Here is an 18,663-nt window from a genome sequence, read left to right as displayed (position 1 = left end):
TTGCTATGTTAAGAATAGAATACTGTATATATATATATGTGTAAATATATATATATTAAGTCCCTTAATATATATATATTTTAAAAAATGTATTTCATTGAGCTTCACTCTATTTGGCATATTTTTTCTATATATTTTGCTATGTGTTGGTCACGTTTTTTTTGTTTTGTTTTGTTTTTTTGCCGTATGGGAAACAGCACTACAACACTTTTGAGCAGTAGAACAGAATCAAGCCAAACAGATTTATTTTTTTCTCACTTTTCCTTTTTACTGCTTTGATGCCACAATGCAGATAAAATAAGACTTTACAAATAAAATTCTCTTTACTTTTTTTTTTTTTTACTTTTTACTTTTTACTTTATAAAATTCTCCTACAAGCCATTAGGAAACTGGGTTCAGCAAGTAGCCTAAGTTAGAGTAGATAAATAAGTCCCAAGAAAACAAAAGCATCTTTACTTCATCTCTTGGCTCAGTTATTTATACTTCACTGCCAGTTGATGACATTTATTTATTTATTTTTAAATCCATGAGCTCCCAGTTTGTTTGTTTTGTAAGAGTTAACCCTTTGGTACATAACCTGCGATACACATTCATGGAACTCTGCTACTGTTCACAGCTCAAAAACATGATCACATCAAATAAAAAAGATCTGTCCACGTTGGATCATTATTAGCATAGGCCTCACAAGGGAACAAAGATCAGGTTATTTAGTTAACAATGTGATAACAAATTTATACACTGATAAAAAGTTCAAATATTGACCTTTCACGTCAGGTTACATAATGATCGGTTTAAAACAAGATCAGTTTTATGCAAGAACAACAATGCATATTAAATATTTGAGCACATTTAAATTAATAAATGAAATTACTCAGTCATTTGAAAATACAAATCAGTTTGTTCTAGTGTTATCGGAATTCTGCTAAAGCACGATTCCTGTTTAATTCAGTTTTGTCTGATGGTGTGGACGAAGAAGCGGTTGATGATATAGGTGTCAGTGTCACACTGTTCAGATTGGCAACGAAAGTCTCCCATCCTCGACGGAAAACTCTGTCCACAGCCTAAAATTAGAAAAATAATAAATGATAAAGCCAGTTTATCACAGAAAACAACACCCTTTCTATATGAACATACATCACAGTTTATAAGGAAGATGTTTTTTCAGTTCTACTACAGGGTCATTGCTCTGACAGAGAAACAATGTGCCCTTATTAGCTGAACTAGAGGACAGAATGGAGGTGAAAGGGTTGTTTGGTTATTCACATACATTCCTCTAACCAAGGTCAACTTGTGTGCAACTGAAAAGAGTTGTTGTCCCTGTATCACTTGCATCTGTCCTCTGACCATATAAGTGCAAACAGAAAACTGATAGATGGTTCAAGAAAAAGACTAATAACACAAGAGGGTGGGAGTAAGGCTAGCTATTATTACTGTTTAGGTAGGGTGGAGAGATGAAAAGGAGAGACAAGCATGGTATATTGCAGCAAATGTAAACAGTTGTGGTGATGGACCCTAGCAGAAATAAAAGACTGCTTATTTTTGCACAAAGCAGAAAAAGGAACTTTACCCCAGATGCCTCTCTAAAATATCTTCCTCCTTCAAACCATAGATGGTTACAGAGTAACCATAGCCCTGCCTGCTCAAGTGTACTTCCAAATAGTATTAACTCCTTATGAGTTAAACATAAATAGATAGTGGGATGATGCATGGAACATTGAAGGTATCGCAGTTATGTTCAGATTTATTCACAATGAAGTTATTATCAAGCAAAATTTGAAAATGGTTTGTAGACTGTATTTTTAAGGTGCATAAATGCAAACCAATATTTAGTATTAACTATGGCCATATTAAACACCAATAGCACAAATACGGGAACACGTTTATTTTTTCTAATATTTATAAAACACCACTGCCAATTACGCTTAATGTGTATCTTTATCTACACGGTGTTATGTAAACAACCAGTTGTTAACTAATATAATTTTACGCTGTTGTTGTAAGCAGATTGTGTTTAATTCACTAAAAAAAACCCGACTCATTAGAGTCGAACGTCTTTGATTCCGGTTCCGGAATTTTTCGAAATGAATTAAACCAAGAACTAAATCTCACCTTGCGATAATTCTTGAGAGTGTTCCTCTTTACAACTTCCATTAACTCTCCATTCGGTTTGCCTTCTGTCTTCTCTTTTCTTGTGTCTTCCATTTCTCGTTCTCCTCCTTTCTTCCCTGATATCAGAATCTGGTCATCAGCATGCTCCCTCTCAGAGAAATGCAGTGTTGGTTCTGGTTCTTTGCTGTTTCCCAGGGTTTGGGTTGCTGGTGGCACTTCTGGGTTTAGATCTTCAGAGGTGGGTTTGTTGGTCTCATTACCAAGTTCTTTTTCTGAGGAAAATTTATCATATTTTCCCTTCCTGGAGCTCATCCTGCTCCAGCGGCGACTCAGTCTGCTGGGCTTTCTCTTCAGTAAAGTGGTCCCATCGTCATCCATCATACCCTGGTTAAAATCAACCACATGCTCATCTTCTTCTATCCAGCCTGGAGCTGTACTATTGTCTTGGGTTCTCAGGTTTAAGGTTCCTTTCTGTTCTTCTGTGGTCTCTCTCTCCATCTGTACATCGTCTCCAAACATCTCATCCAAGCGCCCATAGAATCCGTTAGCCTTGTCCAGGAAAGGAGGAGAACGAGGGGCCTTGTTCTTTCTGGAGCTCCTGCCGATAGTCATGGTCTTGGGAACTCAGGAGAGATGTTAATCCAGTTTTTGCAATCTAAAGAGGAAGGAAGGAAGAAGGAAACATGTGACTTTGACGTGTGGTGGTGGTCATCTGCTAATAATGTTGGGAAAAGATCAGCCATGTATTTGTCATGAGAGAATTTACATAAGACATTCCTTACACAATCAAACAAAAGAAGAAGAGCAGCAGCATGCAGGCTAAGGCTTCCTGGGCTATACTGTCGAAATGAAATGTACATGGCCTGAGGTTTATCTCTCCCCTCCATCCCACATTAATGTGTGTTTATCAGTCACGTCATCATAGGCAGACTGTTCAAAGTTCATTCTGTGTGTATACAGCGTATCAGTAAGTTCCTATTTTGGAACAGCGTGTCTCCTTAAATGACAGGCTACTCTCTGCTTTATGACTTTTTGATAAGATGAACTCCAGCCTGTCATTGACTTTGACTCCAGTTGGTCGTGCTGGAACTGCAGCTGGTGCCAAGACAGATGACTGTGACTCAAAATCACTCATAAATATGTCATACTGTGCAGAGATTTACACAGTCATTATTGCACTTTTTTTATATTATTCATATTAGGATGTGCATTAAGCTGGGCTTTTCAAATATTTTACAAATAGCTGAACTACAAATGAAATGGAACATGAAATTAAGAGCAAATTATGAATATTTGATTACATATACATTTTAGTACAGCCCATAACTTACATATAGGAACTACAAGTTTTTAAGATGTTATACGTGAACTTATTTTAATTTAAATGCCATGCTGAAGACTCAAAACTTTGGAAATGTTAAGTCAGTAGTGGTGTAGTTTTCTTATATTTGAAGATAGTTCTCAGTACTGGTTTGAAAGTGTCATAAATTAAAAATGTTTCAGTAAAGGTTTTGCTGTTTAAAAGAAAAGCAATTGACTAACTATAGTGTTCAGAGTTAACCATGGGAGTATATAATTTGGTATTGTAAATGATCAAAAAAGCTGTTTATATTGCTATACAAATAAAGTGTCTTATTATCTATCATTTCAGAATCTCAAGGTTGCTTCATAATAAGCTTAAAAATAATTATACACTTAAAGGAAAATAACATAAAATGCAAAAATATAAATGACAGAAAAACTAATAACAATAAACATACATATAAGACAAAGCCAAGAGCATTTGTGGTTAAGTGACTTACCTTCTGGCTGTTTTCGCGTGACTCTCACTCGCTCTCTGTGTTCTGGGCCCAACTCACCTTACTCTGACACACACAATTGTCACACTGTCTGAACCTGTCGTCACTCAAGCACACTAATACCTCCCTCTCTCTCTCTCGGTTTCTGTTTCATTTAATTAACTGAAGAAGGGAAGCAGCCTACAAAAAATACAAATGGCTAAGTATAAGCCAACTCAGACCTAAATGCACATACAGTTTCAAAATTTGACTGCGCAAGTTGTAAAGTTGTAAGTATAAGTGTTACCAAGAACCATTATCAAAAGAACTGACTCACCTGAGCAGGACTCTTAAATGTGTTTTTGGGATTATTCACTGGGTGGGAACATGATGCACTGTGAGGGATTTCCATTTCCAAAAGGAATACGAACTCTTACTGTACACAACACACATACTCATACCACAATGTTCCCAAATGCTGTTGGTTATTTACATGTTTTTCCCCTTAAACTAATGTTGTAATACATAAAGAAGGTAAAACAAGGATCTCAAAATACAAAAGTGACAGTGATGAAAAGAGAATGATTGCAATAAACACCTGGAAACATTAGGTGTGGCTTCTAAATGTCTGCTACGGGGTAATATTTAAGAAAGTGCATGTAATTGTACGTCGGAATGATGTCTAAAAATCTGATACATTCTTTAAAATAATTTAAACAACAGTAGTTGTTTGAAGAATTGTCTATCCTTCTGCAACTTCTTCCAGATAAAAAAAAAGTCTGAAGAAGAGTTAAGGTCATTGCCCAGTGGCGACGGCCCCTCCAGGAGATACAAAAACAGCTGTTTCACAGGTGTGAGGACACAGGATGGTGCAGTACTGAGTCATTATAAGGAGGGAGTACTGTCTGGTTGTTAATTTTTTGTGGTTTCTAGAACTCACATGGCATCACTTTCATATATAGTCAAAGATCAGCAAACTCGTAAAAAGGTGAGAAATTGTCTGGCTCCGAATTAGACATGTCATGAGAAAAATATGAACATCAAGGTAACATGCTTCAAGGGGCCTTGACATGACGGTCATTTGACATTCAGAAATAAATTAAGAATATTTTTTAAATTCTGATTCATTTCCAGATTTTTTTTATTTTACATGTGGTAGCAAGCAGAATGCAGAATTGAAAATTTAATTTAGAAATAAAAGTAGAATTAAAAGTCAAGACAAACTTTGAATGCTGGCTTGGCAATGCCTAATTTGAATGTTTTTAAAGATTTGAAGGTCTATACGCTTAGATTGACAGATCATCTTCCTGTCATTCCAATCAAGTGCAATAGTGCCTGTCCACTTTTTCAGCTGTATTTACCCCATAGGGATATTTTGTTAGAGAGTCATAAACCAAACCAATCAGCTACAAGGTGAATCACAGCATTACAAACTTTGATTTGATATAAAAAACCAAAGGTACAAAACTGAGTACTTGACGGCTTTAATGAGGGACAGCAGGAGAAATAGAAAACTACTGACCTAAAGATTTACATTTATGCATTTGGCAGACATTTTTTATCCAAAGCAATTTACACTGCATTCACATTTTATCAGTTCTTGCTTGATTCTCCCCTGGGAATTAAATCCATAACCTTGGCATTGCTAGCACCATGCTCTACTGTTTGAGGTACAGGAGGATGTTTTAAAGTTTATAAAGAAACAATATATTTTACATTTATTGCAAAATGCACATATATATATACACAAATATTTAAGTCGCTCATGAATGCAGGGAGACTGACTCTACTATGAAGGCAATATTTACATGTTACAATTCTTTTGCAGAATCATGGGTAATGTAGTGTTTTCACCAGGAATCCCACTGTTGAACGTTTATTTACAAAATAAGTAGAAATAATGCGGGCTGATGGCTTCATCAAAAGCATGCAACAACCTCAAGATGAACAAACTCATCTGTCTTTAATAGTTTACACGTTATCGTTAAAAAAATCTAAATTTTCTTTGCACTATTTAACTTCCTCTGAGTTGTGTCCAATTCAATTCACTTGTACTGGCAGAGAGACAATTCTTCCTGGTTGACATCTTACATCCTTAACATTCGGATTCAGTAAAACGTAGATTTTTAAAGCAATAAACTTTCCCAGCATGTGGAATCTGACAAAATGCCCTAAAACCGAACTTATCCGCTACATTCTTGTGCTATCTATATTTCTACATCAACACTCTAGTATGATGATGTGCAAAAGAATTCTAAATGTTTTCACTCTTTGTTTCAGAGGGGCAAGTGACCTCATCTGTACATTACACTGTCACCTGAAGCTTTACCAGCGCCACGTACCCAACATGCCACTGGATTAAAGCGAAGCACAACACCATTGTGATTCTACAAAGATTATTAATGGCATAAATAGACACCATATCTGACCTATTTATATCCTCCATTTATCAGTGAAGAAACTTTGACTTGACTTTAAGACTTCATGTGAAGATATGATAAGTACACCTAGACTGAAGGTAACAGAGACATGGACAGCATAGACACAATGAGTTTACATTATAAATATATTCCAAGCAATCCTCACACTATACAATTACATTTCTAATCTATAAATACAAGCTCATCTTATTTATTTATACCATATGTAAAATTCTCTTCAAATACTGTTCAAGTGGTTTATGGTATGCATTATGATTTAGAGAAATCAATTTTCTTTTAGGCTGCAGGTTCCTTTGCTTCTGTCTCTTGCACTTTTTTATCCCTGCATTCATCACTTCCTTTCCTCATTCCTCATGTCTTTGGTGTGTGGCCCAGAAATCACACTTTATAATTTCACCTCTTGCCATATAAGAGAATCTGTTTGGCACAGTGGAAGTGTGGATGTTTGGTGAAGTTCAGGCATGTTCTGAGGAGGTGGTGCTTACACCTCCACATCCGGATCTGAACCCAACCCTTGCTTCTGCAAAGCGTCTTCCCTCTTCATCTTTGGCTTCTCAGTTCGGGTGTGCCAAACCAGCACCTGAGCAAGAGCAAAATCATTTCAATAGTAAATAAAGGAATAGATGACCCAAAAAAAGTCATCGTTTACTCACCCTTACGTCATTCCAAAAAAGGTTGGGCAAAATTAAGAATTTAAGTATGGCTCCCTTTCAGTTCATGAGGTGAAATATAAAATTAATCGTCCACCAAGGACTTTGAAATGGAATTTACTGAATAACAATTTAGAGAAATAGGTCATGTCATTCAGAAAAAAAATCTATATAAGAAACATTTTCATATATAGTGACAATTTTAACTAACTGATATAAGTCTAAATTGAAATCGAACACTGAAATAAATTTCAACTATTTAGAAATATTTAAAAAAATAAAGACAAACTGAATTTAAATTAAGCCATATAATTCTAAAATAACACTCTTTTCCTTTAACTTTAACTCAAAGTTTGCTTTAACTCTCTTGCTTATATAACAGAAGATAATGTGTGGTCGAAATAATATAATGACATTTATGGAGAACTGTTCATTTTAAAGCTTTACAAGAAATAGTTCTGTTCAACAGAACTATTTCTTGCTCCTGCATGACAATGCAAGAAAATTTATTTTAATAATACTTAATAAGCCAAAACCTCACAAAAATATGATGTTTAAGATTATGTTGCATTATATTAACATGCACAAAAGCTGGTTAATCACCAAACACTAGGTACAGAATAAAGGAGCTACCTTAGTGCACAGGTCTGCTTTGGGTTCAAGGTCATCCATTGTAACCATGTGCTGAAGGAAACTGCTTTCCAGGAAGCCCATCTGAGCATCACCGTCAAACCTTGCTTGGGGACTGGTCAGGATCAACCTCAGGGACACAGCAAAACCAGCCATGTCGATGGGGAACGGGCGGTTCGGACGCCAGCCAGTGTGGAAACGCACAACCTTCCCATCCTCCACCACGGGCCGCTCAAACTTCATCCCACCCACCAGACCCACAGGCCACACAGATACACGGTATGTGTACCGAATCTGAAGGTGACAGGAAGAAGAATGTGGATGGGAAAAAAAAGTGTTAGATAATGACAAAGAAACACCTTCTGTCCATATGTTTCTAGGCAAAGACTATGTACAAACATGGTTTTGAGAAGGGCTTTGAGAAGGATTTTGATTACATCTCCAAAAGAGAACATCTGACACGTTGTTACACCTCAATACAACCGAAGCACAGCTCCATCTGGAGGTTTAACCAGAAAACTCCCATGGAAAGTCTCATGTTCAGTTTTCACTGCAATTCTCCTAAATAATATGTAATCATTTACATTTGTATAACTTTAGTAATGACTGCTGAAAACTCACAATCAAAGAGGAATAAATTAAATTTGAAAACATACTGACAAATTCACAATCAATAAAACAATATTTCACAATATTACTGCTTTACTGTTTTTTTTTTTTTAAATAAATGCAGCCTTGATGAGTATAAGAAACCTTTAAAAAAAAAAAAAAAATCTTGCCAATCCCATACTTTTGAACGGTATAGTGTACATTTAACCATTAAAACCCCTCACCTCTTCAAAAAGCTGCAGGCTGTATGTGTTGTCATCATCAGCAAAGTACACCACAGCCTCCTCGAGGGCAGCCGCTTCCTTTCCTTTAGCAGCAGAGCCTATCTCCCTAAGCCAGCGCAGACCCTCGTTCCTCTGCTCAGCCCCCCGGGGCTTCAGCCAGCTGGGATCTCCCTCCTGCAGCTTCCTGTCTTTGGGGGTCAGCTTGTATAGATGGGTGTAGGTCAAGCCAGATGCAGCCAGGAAGTCTGTGACCAGAGGAGTCGGCTGAGGAGCGTCCTCCACCACAATCCAGTGCAGCTGAGGAACATGGAGGAAGGTGTGGGACAAACGAGTGAGCTCAGCTTTCTGCACCAGTCTGGAGAGAGGAGGAAGAGGGAAAAAGAGAGAGCGAGAACTATTCCTCAAACTATTTTAATTCTTATCCACAAAACATGTCATTCATTCAACCTCATTTTGGAGATATTTCAATGTCTAAGGGGCCATGCAACATTGCATTAAAAAAGCAATGGCAGAGGAACAAAAAAGCACAAGGCTTAGGCATGCATTTTTTTTTTTTCAAAGTTTTACTTGAGCTACACTTTTTGTAGAACAGCATGTCATGTGCAAGACACTGCAAAAGACACACGACTCAAAGTCTGTTTAGTACGTTTGCATGAAAAAAAACTATGAAGCCCAGCACATAACACGCAGACAAAAATATATTTATATAAAAATATCTAATAAAAATTCATTTGTTCCCTCATTGCATTTAAATTGTGGCCACGCACCTCTCAAACATGCCTGTCTAGCAATTCTTACAACAATGCAAAAGTAGCACAGTGAATGCAAAAATGTGTTCTGTGTGCACGGCCCCTTAAAATGTTCACCATTCAAAATGTAACTGTAATCAGTATTTGCATAGCTATTGCTTTTTGCTTTGTTATATTTATATACACACACCTGCACACTGAAGAGATCTGAGATCAGCTACAAAATCCTTTTTGAACTTTTGCCATCTGGTCGGCGCTACAGAGCACCGAATACAAGGACAGCCATGCACAAGAACAGTTTCTTTCCCCAGGCAAACTACCTCATAAACAGTTAAATGTTCTCCCACTGTGCAATAACCTTATATTTCTTCATCACCCTACATCTTATTTTTTATTCTATTTCTATTCTATTTTGTCTATAGCACACCTGTACATACAAATTATTATTATTAATATAATTTTTGCGTGGTTTATTTATATATATATATATATATATATATATATATATATATATGTGTGTGTGTGTGTGCGTGTGTATTTTATTCACATCTTATTTTTTATTATCTGTGTGTTGTTGTTGTTTTCTCTGTGTACTGGAAGCTGTGACACTAAAACAAATTCCTTGTATGTGCAAACATACTTGGCAATAAAGCTCTTTCTGATTCTGATATTAATGAGAAGATCTGACTCGGTTCCATAAATGACTTCTTTTGAACAGTATGTTGCAAAGAATCAGTTCAAAACGATTCAGTGATTCTTTACTGTCCTGGTATAATTACATCATCACGTAGTCCCTGATATCATATATCATGTTTAACATCATTCCAGTGAAACGGTCACAGATTTTTTCTCTATTATGTTTTATTAACAATGGTATTTATATTTTCTTTGTCCTTGTTCGGTTTGTTGCAGTCACCACTGAGCTAAAATATTTTGAATGTGAAATAAAGTACGTTTTATAAATGCAAATCATATTTAGTTTTAAATTTCACACCTCTTGGCTGAAGAGATTTCTGCATGCTAAACTCCGTCTCATTATGAAAAGCCATGCTACAGTGTGCGTAAATCTTAAATCTATTCAATTGCCGCCATGCAAGCACTTACATTTCCTTTTGCAAAACATTCTGAATGAAGGACATTCCTGCATTACTGTAATTTTGAAAACAGCTGCTTACATACCTTGCATATGTGGGTGTTATCACGTAAATTTTGGGCACATCAGTCTTCTTAGACAGCTCTGTTTTGATGTGTTCCTGCAGCTTCTGCAGCTCTCCTCTCAGCTGAGAGATCAGCTGATCTTTAGACAAGTCATGATCTCTGCAGTCACAGCGCTGACCTGCACATAAGAATCAATGGCTTGCTCAAAAATGAACGATTCAAGGATGAATGAACAAGTGATTCCAGTCTTACCCAGCTGCATCAGCGCATAGATGAGTCCTAGTAGTGACACCGTGAAGTACAGGACAAACACAGTCTTTAGCTTCAGTCTCATTCTCATGATGACCTGCTGATGCTGAAATTAACTGTGATGGAGGACGAGCAAACCGGTGATCATAGAGACAGCCCATGTGAATGCATTATAACAGCCACGACTATCGCTTAGCCAATAAAAGAAGAGATGGTTTGCAGATTCTCAAATGCTCCCAGTGCATCCAGTGACAATAAGATCAGGTATCTTGATTTTAGTAGGTTCAAATGCAGAACATATACATTTCCTGTTACGTATTTGAATATATTACATTCAAGGATGTGTATAAATTTAAAGCCGAGATGAATAAATCCTTTCCGGTCGCTTCATTATGTATATTACATATAGCGGTGTGCGTCTATGTGCATACCAGTGACGTGCACTGTGTACAGACACCCCATTCATCCCTGCGCACTACCAACAACTTCCGCTTTGTGCAACACAATGATCTCCCGAAGCATGGAAATAAACCATAGTTCCGCCATCTAACATTTGAAATGCATCACATTTTTACCCTTTAACCGACACTACAAGAAACAACAGATTCTTCAACTTTTTGCATTCTAACCTGTGAAAAAACAGTATACGTTTAAAACATATCCAAAGTGACTATACAAATTTTGAAATGCCTTTATAGTGTTTAAAAGACATCTCTGAGTTTGCCGATTTAATTTAAAAAGAAAATACTCTTACCCCCTGTTTCACAGACACGGTTTAAACCTAGTCCCAGACTAAAGTGTAAGTCTGAGCTGTTTTAAATGAGAGAAACTTGCATTGATTGATCTTAAAATATATCAGTGCCTTTGTTTTGTCTCAAGATGCACACTAAAGTTTTTTTCTAAGGCATGTTAATAAAAATTACTAATTGAACAATGGCCTAATCCTGGTTTAGTCTAAGCCCTGTCTGTGAAACCGGGCCTTAATGTATTCCAGTTAGCTGCATTTCTGGCAGAAGTACTGTTGCTGTATAGCTATGCTACAGGTCAAGAAAATCAATACTTTTTATTTGGCAAGCATGAAAAACAAACTGAAAAAAGAGGGTGAACACTAGCATTGTTACTAAACAAATACATGCTGTCCTTTTAAACTTTTTATTCATCAGTCCTGAAAAAATGTTAAGCAGCACAACTGTTTTCAACACTTATGAGAATAAATGTTTTGTGAAAGCAGCATATTAAAATGTTTCTGAAGAATGTTGTGGCTGAAAACTGGAGTAATGGCTGACAAAAATTCAGCTTTACCATCACACAAATAATTAACATTTTAAATATATTACAACAGAAAACCATTACTTTGAATAATATTTCACATTATGCCCGTTTCACCATATATATGATAAAAAAAAGCCACCTTGGTGAGCATGAGATTTTCCAAAACACTAAAAATAAACTTTATAATAGTAGTGTATATTTCTAAAATCTCTGTAATCGCAAATTGTGCAGTTGATATCCCTTAACTAACCACTGCTTAAATAATAAGCATCCCCATAATACTGATGTTTAACTTCTGTCCTCCCTTCAATGTGAACTTCAAAGGACTCAAATAAAGGAGCCTTTCTTATTAAGACTGGGGTGGAGATTTGTTTATCACACTTATGATCTACCAATTGTTCAGGGGAAAAAATTTAACAGTTAAGAATAGTTTATGCAAGATTTTGAAATAAAATGTTAAAACACCACTGAACGTCAATAAGTCAAACAAGATTCCTTTATTTGTTGCACACAAATCAAACACAAAGCTGGAATGACCTTTCTTTTCAGTTCAGCAAGAGAGCACAAGACCGGAAACACTCATCTCTCAAACGGTTTTGTATATCATTTTTCCAATGTCTTTGAAGGCAAAAAAAAATGTACATGGCAAACGGATTATATACAGAGAAGAAAAAAAATGGAAATATACAGTAATGACGTGATAAAAGAATATTATGATAAAAAAAATAACTAAAATGGATGTATATTTCTAAGGGTCCACCATAGCTAACATGCCAACCCCTGTATCAAATCAAACAGCAACATAATCCTCATCCACCAATTTCCAAATACAGCTGTTATAAAACATTTTGTTATAAGTTGAATGACCTGAGACAGTCTAGGTTGAGTGATTAGTAATTATAAACAGTACAGATCGTCGTATTCGGTTTCTTGAAGTGATAAGCAAACATCAGCTTTTAGTTAAAATACAATTACCTTGAAAAGTGGTATAGAGTGAAATGGCTGTAACAACCACTGTGACCAACACCTGCATTCACTCACTATGATAATAAAACAGCTGATGAGTGACAGACAGTTTCTGGAGAAAAACAAAGAAACAAAAAAAAAAAAAAAACGCAGGCTCTTTTTTGCATCTGGACAGAATGCAAAGACATACGGGTGAGCCTCACCATGCTGATACCTGAGGTGAAAAAGATTACATTTGGCTCACAGTGGCCTTCACTGCCATTTTGTCATCATTCAACCCTTTGAGACTGAAAACGTCACTTACTATGCAAAATGGTGAATGAGCTTTTTAAATTAAAAACCAAGAGCAAGCATCGATGGGGTTTCATTGCTGATTATGGGCATGAGAGACTGTTTTAAGGGCTTCCTAAGAGGGGATTGTGGGTGATGGAGCAGGGTAGGGAATGAGGATGAGGAAGCTCTGAAACAACAGAGGAAGGCTCGCTCTTAATGGCAGCAGCCTCCACAGTGGCCGCCCCCATGAGCATGTCCAGAGACCTCGCCGTACTTTGTTCTCCGGCTCAGAATCTCATAGGAGCAGTCTTCTCCACAGCAACCGGTCATACTGGGTGACGTTTCGTCAATCTCAAACCTGAAGGAAAAGGACGGCTGTTGGTGAATTCATATTTTAACACCGAATAAGCAGAGCAGGCACTTGTTGCTATGGCAACTGCTATCATTCAGCATTCTGTCGATTATAGAGGCCGGTATAAGGAAAAGGAATTTCATGCAGTGAGGAAGTGGTGAATGCGTATGAGTCCAGAAGGAAGGGACTTACTGTAAAGCCTCCCTAAAGAACTGGTAAGCACCGTGGTTGTGTTTAAATACTGTCAGCATGACCTTTTTCATTTGTGTGCTGAGAAAAAAAAAAAAACACAAGAACAAGACGACAGCGATGAGTTTTGAGCTTTGGCAAAAATGCTACACAGGGATAAATTCTTGCTGGGTTTGATGTAGTACCTGTTGGCGATAAGCTGAAGAATTTGGATGAGAAACTTCCCCAGGCCTTTCCGCCTGACTTTACTCTCCAACTGAGCTTCATAACTGAGAAGACATTATTAGAATCAGTCAGATACAAACAGCACTCTCTTGAGGTCATGTGTCTTGTATGACTCAGAGAATCAGTGAAGTCACACATTGCAAAGACAACATGCAAGACACAGACGCACTCCCACTTACACAACGTGTGCAATGAAGACAGACAGACAGACATGCAATAATACAATTATGGCAAAAGCCAATTATTTTCATGTTAAAGGAATAGTTTAGCCAAAAAAAATTTAATTCTGTCATTAATTACTCACCCTTGTGTCGTTCCAAACCCATAAGACGTTCGTTTATCTTTGGAACACAAATTAAGTTATTTTTGATGAAATCTGAGAGCTTTCTGGCCCTGCATAGAAAGCAACGTAACTGAAATGTACCCAGGCCCAGAAAGGTAAGACATCATTGAAATAGTCCATGTGACATCAGTAGCTCAACCGTAATTTTACAAAGTTGTGAGAATACTTTTTGTGTGCAAAGAGAACAAAAATAACTTTATTCAACAATTCTTCTCCCCTGGGTTACCAACTGCTGCTATTATCAAGAGTACCACGATGCAATTACGGTTGAACCACTAATGTCACATGGACTATTTTAACAATGTCCTTACTGTGTTTCTGGATCAGGGAACATTTTAGTTAAATTGCTGTCTATAGAGGGTCAGAAAGCTCTCAGATTTCAACAAAAATATCTTAATTTGTGTTCTGTAGATGAATGAAGGTCTTACGGGTTTGGAACGACATGAGGGTAAGTAATTAATGACAGAATTTTCATTTTTGGGTGAACTAGCCCTTTAAGGACAATAGCTAATCAATTCTGTACTGTACTACAATTTAAAATCAGACAAAAAAATTAAAATCATTTTAAACGATTCATAATTTAGGTATTACAACATAATACATACATAATGACAAAAGCATTCATTTTTAGATTTGCTAAAAATGTTATTATATTGTATTTTTTTATAGATTAGATACAAGTGTGTTAGATGATGCAATGGTGTAAAAAAAAAAAAAAAAAAAAAAGTGAACATGAACAATTAAATGTCCAACATCAATAAAAAAAAAAATATATATATATAAAATCAGTCGGTAACTAACATGGTACTGAAACACTGCGCATTCCAAAGTAGTAAACAGATTTTTAATAATCCCCAAAAAGAAAATCATAGCTATCCTAAGTAATAATTAAAGCAACATTACCAATATAAAACCTCATCTCCACACTCCACATCAAATCGAAAGTGTGAAAACGCTACAGGTGTGGAGTCTGCATCACGGGCCACGAGATACCATGCTCTCTCGTCCTTCATCTCATCCCTTTTCTCCCTCTCCTTCCACCCCCACTCACTCTGTTCATATCTGCCAAGACATAATGGAACAAAAATTTACTTTGTTATAAGCTGCAAAAACTGAAAGTGCAGAAAGATTTCATAGAAATTTCTCCTGGAACTATATTTCATAAATAGCAAAATGACCAGCTGTAGAAATATCCTTCAGCTTTAAAGACCCAAAATGAAAATTGTGTCATCATTTACTTGCCCTCATGTCGTTCCAAACCTGTACAGGGGGTATTATCGGTGTTAAAGAAGCCCACTGACTTTCAATAGTCAGAGAGTTTTGGAATGGCATGGGGTGTGTAAATAAGTTCAGTATTATAAAATTAGTTATAATTCAAAAGTAAATGATGAAAATCTTTCATTTTTGGGTGAACTACACCTTTAAGGGTAAATAATAATAACTGACTTCCATTCAACCCAAAACCTGTATCAAAAAACCTAACAAGTATCCATTAAGAATCTATGCAGGAAAAAATAAATGCCAGACACCAAAAATGGACAAATAAATCATAATAAACATCTAAAGCAGTAACAATATGGGATGCTGGATTACCCCACATGTTGACTTGCTCAATACCTACAGCGTCTGCATGTTGGCTCTAGTCAACTCATAGGCCCACTCCACTGTATCTGGACTCAATGCAGTTACCCGTTTACACTCAATCTCCAGGTTTAGCCTGTGACAGATTCAGATATTCACAATATTAGTATTGGTATCAGAAAATGAAGTGACCTGTTTACCAGTTTAGAGGCAGCATATGACACATCCGTCAAAGGGGAAACGTAGGGATAGCGTACCCATTTCTGTCATACTTTTTGAACACTGGCATTGCAGACAGAGGATCTTCAAGCTGTAAAAAGCCACGGGACACATTGTGTTAATATTTCTCCACTGCAAGAACATTAACACTGCAATTTTAAGACACGTGCACATATTTTGAAAAGGTTTCTTTTAGATGTTCCCAAAGCATACCTTATTGGCTGCCTCCACCTTTGCACAAACTGCATCCATCGCTGCCCGTTCTTCAAGTCTTCTCTGCTTTTTCTCCTTTGCTCTGTTTGATTTTCTCTAAATAGTAATGGAAAGATACTGTCAAACACTATTCTCGTAAAGAGTGAAGAAAACGGTCTGAAATATACTTTATAACTTTGAGTCCTAATTTGGGAAAGAGATTAGACATACAGTGGGTTCTAAAATGAATTTAATGATGAAACGAAAAATGACACTAGTGTCTTCTGTAGAGCTGCTTTAATGCTGATATTGAAGTTATTTCATATTTGATCAATTTTGCAACATTTCTTGTTTATTATAGCGAAGCTGCTTTAAAAATATGCAATGTATAAACTATATAAATAAATTGATAATACATTTTAGATATTGAAAATCAGGGATATTATTTTATTATAAGTTCTAAGATTCTGAAAAACTGAAAAGAGGAAATTCAGTATTTGTACAGACAGGCGCACAAGATACTCTGGAACGTTAGCAAATCAGAAATTCAACTTGTCACTCAAACTAGTACGCTGACAATTATATAAAGAAAGTTTGTCAATTACATAAAAAAAAAAAAGAATGCAACAAAAGCATTTTTCACTAGTTTGCTAGTGTATTCGTATGGGACTTTAGGACCCTGTTGTATACAATATCTGAATCATACCAAATGAGCCCACACACAAAACTGTGGAATTAAACACTTATTTCACTATATGATTTTTTTTTAAATAGCAAGTATTTACTACCAATTCACAAAACTTTCTAGTTTAAGACACACACACAAACAGCAACTATTATCCAAAGCTGACAAACTCAAAATGACTAACCATCCCAGTCAATATATACGCATCCATCACAAGCAAACTATAATGTTGCCTTAAAACATTTCAAATAAACATATTTATGGTTGAATTTGTTTTTGTGTACATAAATGTGACTGCATGGGGGTAGTGACACATTAGTGGACACTATAAAATAACGGTATGTGTGTAAATCTGAGGGTTTAACGCCCGTTTTTAATTTTTGTATTGTGTATCATCAAAAAATAAAACACCTGGAGCAAAAATCCAGCTGGATACATAAAAAGAAAGCTGCTTTTTAGCTCCACGTACATTAATGGCAAGAGAAGCAGGAAACAGGTGCTGAGAACACAAAGCACGTGGAGAAGAACAGTTTTCTAAGGGCTTGACGGCGGCGGGCTCAGTACATGAAGTTCACTAATGCCAGACATAAATATCACTCAAACTCGACCAAGCAATGCTGCTGTCGTGAGGAGGTTTGATCTCGCAGTAGCTGCTGGCATCGTGCTAATTAAAAGCCTGCACGAGGAGCTCAAAGATACCGTTTTTACACATTACACTCACCAGCTCCTCGTATGACTTTAATGCATCAACTGTTGGAAAATACTGGTAGTTTGACGAAAACAGCAACAGTTTGCAGTGCTAAATGTATCAGTGTTATTGTGCTTAGTGTTAAGGAAATGGCGCAGTCGACGAGACACCTGAAATTAACCAGAAAGCGTTTGAGATGGACATTTGTGTTACTCGGATGGACGCTACAAGAAACCATTCAAGTCCTGAGCATCTTTAAACCACCAAAATCTCACCACTACCCCTCGTTATTCACGAGTCCCGCGTTTACCCCCATCACACACACATTACACACTCTTTCCGGGGAGAGTGATCTGCTTCCATAAGTCTTTGTTCAAATTGCCGCACGCATTTATCAAAGCCCAAATAAGAGCAAAGCTAACAACATACAACATGGACAGACAAACTCACCCCCATCGTGCAGCTTTTATACGACCACCTTGACGCGACTACCGCACTCTAAACCCCGTTAAAGAAGTTAGAGATCTGAAGATGAGATGTGCTAAAGAATGTTAAAATGCTAACGAGCTAATCAACAGTAACACAAGAGCTCGAGGGTTGCTAGCTTAATAAACAGTCATCTATAAAGCAACTAGCGACCGTTGTTCGCTTTTATTTTTTCCTGCCAGATTTGCGCCACGAAATTTCCGCGCTCTACTGTCCCTTTCTTTATCTCCTTCTCCTTTCCTCCCTCCCTCTCTTCACTCTTTCTTTCTCTCTGAGCAGCATTGGGCATTAGCCGCTGAGTCTTGGGGAAATGACGACATATAGGGGTTTGGGGTCAAGGGTCAAGCTCTCTCCACATGGTTCCTCACGTTGAGGGTACTTTGTGACCGAGAGCCATAAAGATATATTTATGTAAACGACGAATAATTGATACTAAACGGCAGTTTTCTTTGAGTTTCTGGTTTCCTTTTGCAAACTTAATTTGTAACATTATTTAAAAAAAAATGGGGGATAGATGAGACTGTCAAAATAAAGTTCAATTACTTTAATAAAATACATGAAATTTAATTTAAGCTTAACACTGTGCATACATATT

General features: G+C 36.7%; 3 protein-coding genes across 4 annotated transcripts; all 3 read right to left on the bottom strand.

Moving 5' to 3' along the window:
- Positions 1-212: 212 nt before the first annotated feature.
- On the bottom strand, positions 213-4,042 carry LOC306871578 (uncharacterized protein). 2 transcript variants are annotated; one of them, XM_079419630.1, is made up of 4 exons: positions 3,912-4,042; positions 2,110-2,764; positions 376-1,061; positions 213-326 (listed from the first exon to the last, which is right to left on the bottom strand). In XM_079419630.1, exons 2-3 carry the CDS (start codon positions 2,719-2,721, stop codon positions 909-911), a joined length of 765 nt encoding a protein of 254 aa, XP_079275756.1. In that variant the 5' UTR covers positions 2,722-2,764; positions 3,912-4,042; the 3' UTR covers positions 213-326; positions 376-908. The 2 variants fall into 2 exon arrangements, with proteins under 2 accessions (XP_079275756.1, XP_079275755.1); XM_079419629.1 differs by lacking the exon at positions 3,912-4,042 and adding an exon at positions 2,892-2,997.
- A 960-nt stretch (positions 4,043-5,002) lies between these two features.
- LOC306872431 (galactosylgalactosylxylosylprotein 3-beta-glucuronosyltransferase 3-like) lies at positions 5,003-11,096 on the bottom strand. The gene is made up of 5 exons (XM_079420979.1): positions 10,601-11,096; positions 10,370-10,526; positions 8,442-8,796; positions 7,612-7,902; positions 5,003-6,908 (listed from the first exon to the last, which is right to left on the bottom strand). Exons 1-5 carry the CDS (start codon positions 10,686-10,688, stop codon positions 6,810-6,812), a joined length of 990 nt encoding a protein of 329 aa, XP_079277105.1. The 5' UTR covers positions 10,689-11,096; the 3' UTR covers positions 5,003-6,809.
- Positions 11,097-12,336: 1,240 nt separating this feature from the next.
- LOC306888512 (N-alpha-acetyltransferase 40) lies at positions 12,337-18,386 on the bottom strand. The gene is made up of 8 exons (XM_079446866.1): positions 18,033-18,386; positions 16,231-16,326; positions 16,056-16,108; positions 15,839-15,934; positions 15,121-15,279; positions 13,835-13,918; positions 13,653-13,730; positions 12,337-13,466 (listed from the first exon to the last, which is right to left on the bottom strand). Exons 1-8 carry the CDS (start codon positions 18,036-18,038, stop codon positions 13,322-13,324), a joined length of 717 nt encoding a protein of 238 aa, XP_079302992.1. The 5' UTR covers positions 18,039-18,386; the 3' UTR covers positions 12,337-13,321.
- Positions 18,387-18,663: the final 277 nt, after the last annotated feature.

Source organism: Barbus barbus (assembly GCF_936440315.1).
Source record: "Barbus barbus genome assembly, chromosome: 1".
NCBI lineage: Eukaryota > Metazoa > Chordata > Actinopteri > Cypriniformes > Cyprinidae > Barbus > Barbus barbus.
The sequence above is the reverse complement of the archived record's forward strand: the minus strand, read 5'-3'. Positions and strand labels throughout refer to the sequence as shown.

Excerpts from the sequence above, each read along its gene's own strand:
- LOC306871578 (XM_079419630.1), bottom strand. The coding sequence starts at position 2,721 with ATGACTATCGGCAGGAGCTCCAGAAAGAACAAGGCCCCTCGTTCTCCT. Across the intron at positions 1,062-2,109 it reads CTCTCAAGAATTATCGCAAG|GCTGTGGACAGAGTTTTCCG; the intron begins GTGAGATTTAGT and ends TTCTAATTTTAG.
- LOC306872431 (XM_079420979.1), bottom strand. The coding sequence starts at position 10,688 with ATGAGAATGAGACTGAAGCTAAAGACTGTGTTTGTCCTGTACTTCACG. Across the intron at positions 10,527-10,600 it reads CTATGCGCTGATGCAGCTGG|GTCAGCGCTGTGACTGCAGA; the intron begins GTAAGACTGGAA and ends TCTTATGTGCAG. Across the intron at positions 7,903-8,441 it reads GCCTGCAGCTTTTTGAAGAG|ATTCGGTACACATACCGTGT; the intron begins GTGAGGGGTTTT and ends TGTCACCTTCAG.
- LOC306888512 (XM_079446866.1), bottom strand. Across the intron at positions 15,935-16,055 it reads AAAAAGTATGACAGAAATGG|GCTAAACCTGGAGATTGAGT; the intron begins GTACGCTATCCC and ends AATCTGTCACAG. Across the intron at positions 13,731-13,834 it reads CTTCAGCTTATCGCCAACAG|CACACAAATGAAAAAGGTCA; the intron begins GTACTACATCAA and ends TTTTTTTCTCAG.